Below are 14,807 nucleotides of genomic sequence, written 5' to 3' on the forward strand. Positions count from 1 at the left end.
AATAGGAAAATGCATAAAATAATATTTAACCTCTATACCGACTACATGTCGTCGGTATATATTAACGAATAAAATAATATTAAATTCTATACCGACAACATGTTGTCGGTATAGAGTTTAAAATTATTTTATTCTATTATCTTTACCGACGACATGTTGTCCGTATAGAAGTAAAATTATTTCATTCAGCTGTACCCTGCTGCATTTTTTCGCTATTTTCCGGATTTGAACCTGTTTTTTAGCTAATTCCAAAACACCAAAACCAAAATCCATAATACACAACTCGTAAACTTAAATTATCCTACTACATCAAACATATGACATTCAACCCGTCAATTTGTTCAAACGCAAAAAAAAAAAAAAAAAGAGTCATCCAAATGAAACACAACTAAAAATGTCTTTGTTTAATCATCACTTTCATCTTCGCTTTCGTAAGGTCGATGTTGCCATTGTTTCTTGGCATCTTCAAGTCACTTGGAGGACATAGTTTAGCAAGTTCGGGATTGTCACGTCCATCTATGAAGTCAAAATGAGCCTTTCACTTTTTCGTTCCTTATAAGCCCTTTGACATTCACGGTTGATTGTAGCCTCAACTTTAATCCAATGATCTTTTTCTCTAGCGTGCGAAGCAAGATCAAAATAATTCTGTCAAGATAAATAATTAGAAAACATATAACAATATATTACAAATATAACATTATAAAATATACTTACGTATAATGCATCCCATAATTCATATTTATACATTGAAGGAACACTATCCCAACCTCATATTTATACGTTGAAGGAACACTATCCCAAGGGCTTATTGCCATTTTTTTCAAATTTATTCATCAGTTTCTTGTTGCACGCCCTACCTCATGTAACTTTGGGTATAACTACAATGATACACATATTAAAAAGTTAGCAAGTTAAAAATATAGTCAATTTTAAGACATAATGTATTTAAGAGAAACAAATAACTTACACGACTCGCATCTCAAATGGACCTTGCGTGGGTTCTTGCGAGGTGGTTGATTACCACCATCTCCCCCGTGTGCTCTGGCCACATCTGTCATTCCTGTAAAAATTACAAATTAATAATGTGCAATGAACATATAATAAAAAAGAATATTACATTTTAACAATGTTAAGAAATATTGATATTAAACATACATTTAATCAGACTCGTCACTATCATAATATGTGCCTAAATGGTTATCGGGTCGTCTTGATTTTCGTCGTCTTCCTCGTATGAAAGGGAAGACTATCCGTCCATTTGTTGATGACTTTAATATGTATCATTTTCGCTAGGAATATAGGGAAGACATCCCACTACAATCCGGGTATAAAGGGGTACTGAGCTCCTCAAAAAACTGATCAAATTCCTTGTCTAAACCAATTCCACCGGCTTCATCTTCATTTATATTTGTATACTGCTTAGCCATAACATCATCAATCAAATCAAACATCTCATGATTTGTTGTTGTAGGAAGTGTTCTTGGAGCTTTTCTTGGAGCGAATATACCGGCAACTTCGTCATGATTAGGAAATTTCTCACCGTGATAATGCCATATCCGATACGCTCGTAGAAACCCACAGGAATGTACATGATCATGAATCGTTTTCAAATCTTGTATTTTTATTTTGACACAATCTTTACAAGGACAACGAGCTTTGCCTTTACTATCGACATGGTTTTTGGCAATATTAATAAAGCTTTTTAAACCATTAATAAAATCAGGAGAACTACGGTTGTCCAAATCAATCCAACTCTTATCGATTGTTGACATAATTTTTGATAATATCTAAGGAATAGTGTATATTACAAAACTAGTTAGTTATACTTACAAATATTAATAATAATAAATAGAGAAATCTACAATTGCCTCCCTGGGTTATATCGTCGCTGGATGAATAGCCACTGAAAAAGAATTTACGAATGTTGCGCCACTGTGTTTCTCCGACGGGTTCTTCTGACTCCTGTCGTCAGTTGACCATCAGTTGACTGTTGGTATTTTAGTAATAATACCAACATATTAAGGGTATTTTAGTAATTTTCTTCTAATAAATTATAAATATAATAATAATGGTAATAATAATAATATAATAATAATAATAATAACAATAATATTAATAATAATAATACTCATCTTCATCATCAGCTAACAACAGCAGCAGCAGATCTTCATCATCTTCATCATCATCAACCTCAACCATACTTATTCCTCAAACCCTAGATTTCATCACTCAAACCCTCAAATCTCTCAAATCTCACCACCAATTGCTTCAATAATTCAACCACCGCACCAATAAATCATTCCGATCAAAACCCCTAACTTTCGGCACAACGCCGCCGCCACGGCAACCACCGCCGACATGGATTCCGGCCATCTCGTTTTTCCGGCCATATCATTTTTCCGGTCATCTCGTTTTTCCGGTCATCATTCCGTTCGGGTGAAAAGTTTATAAAAATATGGTTTGTTTGGTTGTTTTCGGGTAAAAATTTTACTAAAAAACGGTTCGTTTTGGTCGTTTCGGGTGAAAAGTTTACAAAAAATGGTTCGTTCGGTTGTTTTCGTGTGAAAAGTTTACTAAAATATGGTTCGTTTGGTTGTTTTCGGGGTCGTTTTGGGTGAAAAGTTTACTAAAAAATGGTTCGTTTAGTTGTTTTCGGGTGAAAAGTTTACTAAAAAAAGGTTCATTTGGTTGTTTTAGGGTGAAAAGTTTACTAAAAAACGGCCCGTTTCGTTGTTTTTGGGGTGAAAAGTTTACTAAAAAACGGCCCGTTTCGTTATTTTCGGACGAAAAGTTTACTAAAAAACGGTCCGTTTCGTTGTTTTCGGGCGAAAAGTTTACTAAAAAACGGCCCGTTCCGTTGTTTTCGGGCGAAAAGTTTACTAAAAAACGGCCCGTTCCGTTGTTTCGAGCGAAAGGTTTACTAAAAAACGGCGCGTTTGGTTGTTTTCGGGCGAAAAGTTTACTAAAAAACGGCCCGTTTCGTTGTTTTCGGGCGAAAAGTTTACTAAAAAACGGGTCGTTTGGTTGTTTTCGGGTGAAAAGTTTACTAAAAAAACGACTCGTTTGATTGTTTTCGTGCAAAAAGTTTAGTAAAAAACGGTTCGTTTTGGGTGAAAAGTTTAAAAAGATGATGATTTTGATGATATAGATATGATGATTTTTATGATATATATGATGATTATGAGGATAAAGATATGAAAAAATGGATATAGGGAGAAGATGATGATGATGATGATGATGATGATGATGATGAGAAACTCTTTAATGAAAAGAATGAATATATATTTCATATAGTATAAGAATAAACAAACACTTGTTTAGTTCAAACGATAAGTTTTGTTTGTTGTTAACCAAAAGGTCGGGGGTTCGAACCCCGGGCGCTACACCATTTGAAAAAAATTTTGATTTAATTATAAGCTCAGGGGTAAAATGGTCATTTCAACCTTTTTTGTTTAGTCAACTGACGGCAGGGGCACAGACTAACCCGCCGGAGAAACACAGTGACAGAACATTCACAATTTCGTTTTCAGTGGCTAACCCATCCAGCGACGATATAAACCAGGGAGGCATATTGCAGATTTCTCTAATAAATATTAAGTTTCCTAGCATGTCAAATATACAATAAATACAAGTATAAAGTTCACCTACCCAAACCAAATTGTGAGCACCAAACATTTAAAGTTCACATTCATCATATTTGAGTTGTGAGATAATAGTGTATCTCAACAAATAACCAGTAAGAATATTAAATGGCGTTTAATCAAAAGTAAATAATTAATTAAAAATAGCAGTGCCTCTCAGTCCATCGAAAAACCTGTCGATAACGTTTGATGCGGTTTCCATTTTTCAAGTGAACGACCTGTTTCGGTCAAAAATTAGCAAACTAACTTTTGATCAAATTAGTGCGTGAGGCTAGGTGCTAAATGATAAAAAGATTGAACACGAGGATATGATTACGAGGGAAAAAACCCTTGAATATAATAGTCTTCGTTTCGGTCAAGAGTTTACAACCTAATCTTTAGTCGAATACCTTCGGTTAAAGATTATGAGCTTAACTTTTGGTCGAATTACGTATGATTATTATAATCTCCGGCACAAAAAACCCCCGGACGGTGAAAACTATCACCGTCAAGTTTATTAATATCAAAACGGGTGATTACAGAGCTTGGAGCTGATAGAATATCGAAAGCTAAGTGTTACAGTGATTGCTAGTAAGCTAGATCGTGAAAAGTGTGTGTTCTAATGATATTATCAGCTCATATATATATAATAAAAGATTACAACTGTTATCCCGGGAAATCCGCCCTTGTCTTCAATGCTTTGATTACGTGGTTTAATGGCTTTAAATGCGAGTTATGTCTCTTAGCTGTTACTCCTCACGTCTTTGACTGATTCTTTAAGGAGTCACTTGTCAAACATAATCCCATATGTTAGTAAATCCGGGATCTTATACATAGAAATGATTCTTGACAATAATAGAGTTCTCCCACGTGCTAATATTAATTATAAGTGCGAGATTTCAGCATAATAGTCAATATTTGACCATTAACCATTACTTGACCCTTAATCCTAGCGGTTATAACTCATTCCACATGTTTTATGTAACCACCAACCGTGTATTTCGCATGGAGTAAATCAACAATTAATATCTGCAATTATAAATCAACACAAAGAGAGAAATATCTATTTATTAGCATTAATACTCATGATACTAAACTTATTCGAGAATCCTGAATATATTCGGGATCCTGAGCATATATCCGACTATAAAATTTGGGCACTAACACGACCCAGCTTCAATTATCAAGCAACTGGGGTTTATTATTAACAAACAATTGAGGTTGTACAGTTACAAACATTTCAAACCAAACCCTACCGACCCAGATTCAATTATCATTAACAAACAATTGAGCAAAAACACCCCAAGAACCCTAATCTACAACATAAGGTATAGAATACTCACTTAACAGAGGTGGATTTGGGCTGCGTGGCTGAGACGGCGGCGCAGGTGGACAGAAATGGCTGAGGTATAGTACCGCTTCGTTTGATTCGGTGGTGGAGGTGGACGGCGTAGTTGGTTTGTTCTCTTTTATGGGTTTTTATGAACTGAGTGAGTATAAGAGGATAACTTATATCAGAGTTTTTATGATTTATATCCGCTCATCCTATCCCGACTACAAATCGTCGGGATACGGTATTATTTTCCCTTTTTTGTTTTAAATTTTATTAATATTATAGAATAGCGTCGTTTTGTCCACCCTATCCCAACGATATGTTGTCGGGATAGGACTCCCAAAAATAATAGCGGGCATCTTCCATTAAGGCGGGTAACTTGACTTATTTCTAATTTAAGATGGTTTTAAAGAAAACGAAAAATAAGAATATAAACCCTCTATCCCGACGACATGTTGTCGGGATATGGTATTTAATTTTTTTATTATTTGTTTCTAATTTAATATGGTTTTAAAGAAAAGAAAAAATAAAATATAAACATTCTATTCCGACGACATGTCGTCGGGATAAGTATAGAGTCAATAGTTGGTTTAGTCAAAGTTGTATACGCGTATTAACAACTGACACCTGGCAAGAATTTTGGGATTATCTATCCCGACAACATGTCGTCAGGATAGAAGAAGCTCTACCGACAACATCGTGTTGTCGGGATAGGTTTTGTCACAGAAACATCAGTTTCTTGTAGTGATTATAGAATGAAAGAACACTAACAAATAGAATTATAGATAACATATGTGTTACATTTGGTATGTAGGAGCGAATGTAAAACAAAAGAAATAAATAATTCTAAAAGAAAAAAAAAATGATGTTTGGTTGGTAAATGAAATAGAATCAACAGTTCTATAAGGAATTTCATTTCATCAAAACTATTCACTTCCACTTGTTTTTTTTTCATTTAGGTTCTTTTTCACCATGCCTAACCACTGCCATCTGACCACCCGCGCCACCACCCAACTTCTACCGTTGCCGCCAACACCATCACTGACTACCGCCGCTATCACGTGACTGTCGTCGTCGCATCACCATCGCCACTACCATAACCATCACCGCCTAACCGCCACCACTTTACCACTAGCGCCACCACCTTATTAGTACCACCACTACTGTCGTCAGAACTATCACCGCCAACCTATATTCCTGGCCCCCCAATCAATAGTTGTTCCCTAATTTTCCATGCACAGTGATTCCCAAACCGAAGCCTCGAGCATATACCTGTCCCACTCTCAACTCCTCCCTCATGCATGCATGTTGGCATGAAGCCCGGCTTTAGATACAAATCTATAATATATATAAACGAAAACATAAAAATCATACGTGTCGCGATGTGATCGCTCCCCATTTTTCTGGAGTCACTAGATTTGCTTGATTTTTAAATGGGGGCTTCTCATGCAATTGACCCGAATTCACGGGTATGGGTCTTATTAAACCCAAATATTTTTAAACGGGTTATAACATCTCATTAAATTAAAAACTAATCTCACCAAATATTTGATAAAAATTCTATAAAGTAAGAATATACTAAAAATTAATATCTGATTTATTTAAAAAAAGATATATGTTATTTATAACTAAAAAATCAATTTTATAGTAAAAAAAATAAACAGGTTTTTGGTCTCATCAAACTCATATAGCTTTTAAACCGGGTTATAACAACTAATTTATTTGTGAAACAATTTAATATCAAACCATAAGTATATTATTAACTTTCATACAATATAAAAAATAAATAAATATTAAAAACAAATAATATAAAACGACTATCATGGGAATAAAAACTAGTTTAAAATATATAGACACGTTTTACTTTGGTATATATAAACATTTCAATCATTTTTTACCTTAGATTCACTGAATTTGAGCATCACAGATAGTAACTGGGAGGCATACCAAGTCAACAGTCAAATTGGAGGATACAAAACCACCTATGCCCGTGATTAGAGGTGCACAAATCGGTTTTTTTGAAAAAACCGGTTCGGTTTTTAACCGGACCGGTTTTTTTTATCCAGAAAAAAACCGGTTCGGTTAATAACCGGACCGGTTATTAACCGGTTATTATTGCTGAAAACTCAAACCGGCCAAACCGGTTTGGACCGGTTTAGAAACCGGTTAGAACCGGTTATTAAACCGGTTTTTTTATAACCGGTTTTTAAAAACCGGTCTAACCGGTTAACCGGTTTTTTTTTTTTTTTTTTTTTTTTTTGCTTTAGGGTTTAGGGTTTCGTTGTTAGCATTCTTTGCTTGGAAGATTAAAAACACATAACTTTCGTTGTTTACATTAAAAAGAGCGTTTGGAGTTGTATAATCGCGTATGAAATAAACGTTTAGAGCTTTTGGAGTTGTATAATCAAGTGTGATCTAACCAATACCCAACCTAAACTATATATAGATGTTTGTGGGGGTAAAATGGTAAAAAAACCAAAAAAAAACGGCTAAAAAACGGTCAAAAACACAAAAAAACGGCTATAAGGCCGTTTGGTAACGTTCGAAAACCGGTTAAACCGGTTAACCGGTTATTAAAAAACCGGTTAACCGGTTTTTTTTTATAACGGTAATAACCGGTTATTTTAAAAACCGGTTAACCGGTTTTTTAATAACCGGTTATTAAAAAAAACCGGTTTTTTTTATAACCGGTTATAAAACCGGTTTTGGGTCCAAAACTTATAACCGATACGTAAACCGGTTACGTAAACCGGTCAAACCGGTTTTTAAAAAAACCGGTTTTTAAAAAACCGGTTTTCGGTTAAACCGGCCAAACCGGTTCCGTAACCGGTTTTTTTGACCACCTCTACCCGTGATAACTATACTTTGGTATTTGCTACTGTAAAGGTATGTATCTATACTTACTGTTTATAAAATTAATTATACTAGTAATTAATAATAGAGACATTAATATATAATATTTTGTTGTGATCTATGCAGGGAGCTGGTCACACAGCTCAAGAGTACAAACCAACAGAATGCTTCGAGATAGCTAAGAGCATCTACAACAACAAACATTTCCAAACCGCTACATCAGCCTCCACATCAGATTTCAAAATTTTCCCAAAAACCCCAATTTATTCCACAACAACAAACTTCTACAAACTGCCACATCATCACCTAATTTTCTAATTAATTTATATTAAATAAATTATTTTTATAATATTAATATATATTAATTATTTATGCTTATTAATGGAAATGTTGGGTTTATATAATTATATTTACCTCTGCCGAAAATGAAGGAATAATAATAGAAAAAAATTAAATAAAAGTCTTAGCAAAGAGTCAATGTTCACCATCACCAGCGCCTCTTCAATCCAATCCAGATCTCCTCCATTATTTGATGTTCAACAACAACGTCGTCTTTGAATTCTTGAAACACATTTGTTCTTAATTGAAGATCTTTGAATTTCATTCTCCAATTTTGCCCTAAAAAATTAGGGTTCGTAATTGGGTTATATACTTATACCTGTGAGCTTTAAAGATCGTCGTCACCTCTTGCTGCTTCATCGTTCCTTCCTCTTTTTTACTTCTATTTTATTTAATGGGATATAGAATGGGCCCCATATCTTCGTCCGCAGAGCCGTTTGTAGTCGTGGACTGCTTCACCGAACTTGACGGCCACAACAGTGAAGTTCGTGATTCCCCTGTCCGTTGCCTGGCCACGACATTCGGACCTCGGGAGGAGTAGCCCGTTGGGGATGCTCTAAGAGGTGGTTTGCTCATAGACCAATCTAGCTAGATTCTAGCCTAATGCGTCACCTTTTTATTTTTAGAAATTGTGTTATTTATTCCTCATTCATGCCTTAATTTGTTGGGACATTTAGTTCGATTTTATATATGTTATGTAATTGTTTACAAGTTGAATTTTATGTATTTCGAACCATTATTGCATCAAAATTCAAAAACAAAGTCCAATGGCCAAAACTGTAAAAGAAATCAAAATTTGGTCATGTTCCGATTGTGCTACGGGACCAGAGTTGTTGTAACGAGTTTTTGTTTAAAATTGAGCATTCAAGCCAATTCATGAGCATATTAATTTGTTTTCTGCTTTGATTATCTTGGTTATAACTTTATTAACATCTCTTAATCATACCTCTAAGTTATAACTTCAAATTTATGATTCCATTCAAAATTTTTAAGAATTTTAAATTTTATTAACTTCTTTGACTAATTTAACCAAGTTGAAACATCCCTGATCAATTTCTCCTGAGCTATTTCTTCTATAAATTGAGCTTCATATATTTGCCTTTCACTTTGCTACATCCACAATTACGAAAATTCCTTATTCTTGAGCTCTCTTTGCTGTTTAACATAAGTTTGACTTCAAAAGGTCAAACCAACCCAAGTTCATAGTTATATCTTTTTGTCTTGTGTTCACTCCTCGGGTTAGTATATTTAAGTTTAGTTCATTTAGGACCATATTAAAAATATTTGTCAGCGGTATTCGTCCGACCGTAAACGAACTCAACTCGCTTATGTTTCTTTTGGCAAAAGTTGGATATTTTCTCCATGGAACCTTTTTGAAACATAAACTCAAGTCATATTAAGAATATTAAGAATATCATTTTTTACCATGTATGGGCAGAAACCGTCATAAAACCCGGGTTCGGACACGACTAAAAACAAACCACTCGCTTAAACCATTTTTTTTAACTTTTTACGCCCATTTGACTTTCTTGAACGGACCAAACTCATAAAAATTGATTAAATATCATAACCCAATTCTTAATAAAATTTACCAACTTGGGTATTATGATGGCAAAAGCATAATTAAACCTTTCTAAATTTATGTTCAAATATTTATAAATGTCAACCCTAGGTACCCAATTTGTTCCACTAGTCACCTTTTGTCTATTGTATCGCAAACGAGTGAAGTTAACACTTATATCATCCAAAATCTATCATTACAAAAAGGTATACATCTATTTTCCTAAATATTATTATTTTTACTTGTTAATATTTAGCATTTACAGGCATAGAAGGCTGTAGAACACAAGGGGTATGAAGGCATTATCAAGCTGTGCAGTGTACGCCTCCAGCAAACCGCTCACCGTCACCGCCAACAAAAGAGACCACCAGTGCTGCACCACTCAAAAATTTAGAAACCACTTCAGGGTCAAAATTCACTAGAAAGGAAACGGGTCAAACAGGTGGCCACATGGTATGAAACTTGGGCGAAGTGAATTTTAATGCATGTATACATTTGGGATCAAATATTTGGGCTACAATATTTATTTAATTCTTATAAAATAAAACTTCAAATCTAAAAATGAAATTCCATCAATTCGGTTCGGTTTTCCGGACTTTAATTGCATGCTGAACCGAACCGAATGCTCAGATTTTACGACAGCATATAACCAAACCATTAGTTTTTGTTTGGGTTCAATTATTTCGGTTATGTTTTTCCGGTTTCATGCACGCCCCTATTAAAAAAATATCTTTTAGGCTCAAACCCATATGACCTGTTACCAACCCGCCCATTTTCAACCTCTACACATGATAGATATAAATAGATATAAAGATAACAGACCTGAGTGAACATGGGTCCCGTGGCAGCTAAAAGTGGAAGCAGGGCTGAGCAAGCAGCTAGAAGGGATGTGATTCCAGCAGCGGTGCCTTCAATGGTTTTTTCTGCAAATAAAATAAAATAAATATATAATCGAAAATTAACGAACTGTTAATTTTACAAGCTTAAATAAGTTAACTCACTGCCTGTTTTACTCCACCGAAGAACACCATACTTGTATCCAACCATAGATGCCTATAAAACATATAAACTATCCTTACAAAAATGGCATATAGTTATATAAATAAAATAAAATTACATAGAAAACAAAATAAAAGTAAAAGGGTAAATAAAAGTAAAAGGGTAAATTACAGATTTCATCCTTTATGTATGTGGTAACTGGCAAAATGTGACCTCTAAGTCTCTACCTCCAATAAGTACAAAAAAACGTCCCTGAAGTTTGTATATAGACACACTTTTCCTCCTTTCCCCTAAAAGATTTTAGCTTTTTAAAAATGGCCATTTTGCCCTCAGATCTAAAGGACAAAATGTGTAGGTTTCACAAATATATTATTTCCTTTTATTTTATAAGCCTTATCACTTTTATTTTATAAATAAATAGATTTAATGAAAAAAAATAAAATATATAAAATGAAAATATAGAAAAGAATATAATTGTCAAAATTACAATTTTGTCCTTTAGTTGTAACTTGTAAGGGCAAAATAGTTATTTAAAAAAAACAAAAAAAGTGAACAGTTAAAAAGAATAAAAGAAAAAAAAAATATAAAAGAATTGTGAAATTACTTAATTACAAATTTTGTCTTTAGCTGTAAGGGCAAAATGATCATTTCATAAAAAAAGAATTAACAGAAAACTTAACACCATTTAGTGGAAGCCACAAAAAGTGTGACAACATACGAACTTCAGGAACATTTTTGTTAACTATTGAAGTTATAGGACATAATCTGCAAGTTACCACATACAAAAAGGAAAAATGTATTTTACCAAAATAAAATTTGTATTCGTACAATCGTACCATGGTATCTCCGATTCCAAGGCTCAGAATTCCAGCAAAAGGAGCTAAAGGCCGATCATTGTATCCGGAAGACATCCAAATAGGCAACGCGCATCCTAAAAGAAGTGAAAAATGGCTGCATAAAAGAAGATAAATATTATGTTATAAATATTCTTGATATTAAACTTGTGTTTTATGAAATAATGGAAATAATATAAATACCTGACTATAAGAAGGTCAGAGTCGCGATGATCGGTGAATGCATTCATAAACTGATGTATAATTGATCCCAGAGGCCAAATTCTCCATACCTGCCTATAACAATTTAATTATCTTGAAAAGAAAAAAACAATTTGAACTTTCTTTTAAAATAAACATTAAAAGGCGGGTTTCAAGAGGAAATTACTCGAATGATTTCTAGAATCAAGAAAACTCCCAAAGCTGCGCCGAAAGCCAAGTTCAGAAATGATGGCTGAATACAAAACAGAAAAAAAGAGGTTTGACTGCATTAGCTAAAAAGTCAATTCAACAAGGTACAGTCAACAGGGAGGGGTAGAGGTGGCACTTTCGACCCGTTTACTTTCAAGTGACTCGATTTGGGTTCTGTTACATATGTAACTGGTCAAACAGGTCAAACTAATAACTAGCTAAAAAGTGTAACTTTAATCCATAAACCACAAATCATTGTTTAAATATAGAGGTGTAAACAAGCCAAGACACTCGTGAGCTACTTGAGTCCGGCTCGTTAAAAACTCAAATTGAGCCAAGCTTAAACGAGCTCGAGCCTAACAATAAGCTTGTTAATGAGCCTGGGCCTGAACTGATTCGCAAGCCTATACAGGCCGAGCTCGAACTTTAAGAAAGAGCTTGAAACAAAAGTTAAACGAACCGAGATCTAGCCTATGCGAGATCAGGCTCGGCTCGTTTACACTCCTACTCGAAAATTACAATTACTCTTGAAACTATATAACTTTTGGAATGATATCTAAATATAAAACCACCAAAATCACATTCAAAACCAAAATTATTCTTAAAATGATATCTAACTTTCATAATCATATATCAACACTCCACCTGTTTATATAGCTCTTTCGTTCCAAATTACAAATTACCCATTTTGCCATCTCTACAAAAGGTGTGAGTTAATCTTAACATAAAATTCCGTATCACCTGGAAAATAAGTGCAAGCACAAACATTAAAACCGCCACCAGATGATAATATTTTCTGAGAAGAATTCTCTCAATCTTACTGTTCTTGGATATGTTGTAAAATCTCAACACCGATACACATATAACGGCCACCCAATATACACATAAAGATAGCCTTTTGTGTGGTTCAGAGAAAACAAACTCTACCACCCTGAAAACAGAAAATAGTTATAACCATAAAATATTAAATAATAGTAGTTTGAGGTGAAATTGGTCCTGTAAAGGAACCAAACGTTCAGCGGACAGTTCATTTATTAATAAATGAACGCACATGAACAATATTTTTTGTTCATTTAGGTAAACGAACGTGAACAGATGTCTTGTTCGTTCATTTATGTCCACGAACATATGCTTATGTTCATTCATTCAATTTCGTTCATTTACGTTCATTCATGCTACTCAATTTACAAAGTTCGTTCGTTTGCTTTCGTTAATATATTCATTTAAAATTTTTAGGCCCATTAGAACTTAGTCCGGTTTTAGTAACTTTAGCTCAGTTATGTTCATTCATATAATGTTCAGTTATGTTTGTTTGTTTTCATTCATGAAATGTTCATTTATACTGTCAATGAACAAACATAAACAAACACAAACATGATCATTTTCTTAACAAACGAACAGAAACAAGAAAACCCTCTTTGTTTAAATGATCATGTGTGTTCGTTTGTTTGGTTAAAGTTAAACAAACAAACACGAACATGCTCCATTTGTTTACAGTCCTAGGTGAAAATAAGATATAGAGCCGAGCAGTACCATAAAAAGGGATGAACAGGGAAATCTTGAACAAATTGCATCCATAATGGAACAACTGCTAACAAAATAAACGCAAGAGGCCCGTAAAATATTATAGCCCGTTTATACTCGTGATGTCCTCCAACTTCAGAGTTCGGTGGGACCATATAAAAATTCAACTTTTTAAGGATGAATTTGAATAATATTGGAGAAAGAAGAAGGCCAAGAAGCATTCCCTGCATATAAGAAAACATACGAAAACATGATAACGTATTTCCAATTAAATTATTAAAAATTTTGAAAACAGATTTGAAGAAATGTAAACCTTAATAATAGTGCTTATTTCACTTCTTTTCACACCATACGTGATAGAACTTAGCCCATATGATACAACATGCTTGCTAATCTGTTTAAACAATAAGATATTACTTGCTTTTCACTGTAAAGAAAATGAATAATAGGGTTGGTGAATAAATGGAACCTTTGCTATTGTGACTGCAAGCATGTCTCCAAAATAAACAACAAATCCAGCTGTAACCAAAAGTGCTTCACCTAAACGTTTTAACAATGGTGTAAACAACAAAGTTAACTAAGGAAAAAGATAACCTTGAATAATAACAACAACAACAATAACAATAACAATTACAATAATAATAATAATAAGAAGAAGAAGAATAAGAAACATGAACTAACCGAATGAAGCACATGCTGGAAACGTGTGGAGCACGTGCTGAATGAATTTCACAGCAGCCAATCCGTGACAAACAATCCAAAACAAGGTCAACGCCATGCAAGATCCTGCAAGTTTTGTGGTTCAATTGTGTAATAAAAGCCATGATTATGTCACCGTTTGATACAAAAGTTACATAAGACGGGATCTTGAGAGTAAGTTTATTAAACAAACGCACCACTAGACGACTTCGCAGCAAAAGATAGACAGCATAACACTGCAAACACGATTATGGAACTAATAATGAACTTTGTGTTCCATCCGCTATTAAAAGAGACTGATTTTGTCTTGTTGGATCCATGTTTAAAAATGTAGCACAGGAAAACCAGCACACATAAGCAACTAGCAGAAGTGGCCCAATATTGCAACCGTATAAATTCAACATCTGCGTAAATAAAATATGTTCAATCGCGTGTTCCAGTTATTGATTATAACAAGTAACTTAATGAATTTACTTTAAAAGCTATGTACCTTTAACCTCTACTTCATTAACGGATAAAGCTCTTGATAACTGAATCAGCCTTGAAACGGCAAGACCAGGAAGAGTAACTGCCCCCAACAGAATCCCTGATGAAGCACCTGGCCTAATATCACAAACCAGATAACAATTTACAAA

The 14,807-nt window shown here is 34.1% G+C and overlaps 1 protein-coding gene across 1 annotated transcript; it reads right to left on the minus strand.

Annotated features, from left to right (window-relative positions):
* Positions 1-9,868: 9,868 nt before the first annotated feature.
* LOC143565899 (dolichol kinase EVAN-like) lies at positions 9,869-14,807 on the minus strand (the record flags this gene model as incomplete). The annotated part of the gene is made up of 13 exons (XM_077052733.1): positions 9,869-10,079; positions 10,529-10,629; positions 10,708-10,759; positions 11,542-11,656; positions 11,743-11,831; positions 11,927-11,992; positions 12,691-12,880; positions 13,483-13,697; positions 13,787-13,867; positions 13,943-14,013; positions 14,155-14,259; positions 14,370-14,576; positions 14,663-14,807. Coding segments are annotated over 13 exons (1,551 nt in total), but the record flags the coding sequence as incomplete, so codon positions are not given.

Source organism: Bidens hawaiensis, unplaced genomic scaffold, assembly GCF_021521415.1.
Source record: "Bidens hawaiensis isolate Kalapana, Puna unplaced genomic scaffold, B.hawaiensis_p1.1 tig00022579_1, whole genome shotgun sequence".
NCBI lineage: Eukaryota > Viridiplantae > Streptophyta > Magnoliopsida > Asterales > Asteraceae > Bidens > Bidens hawaiensis.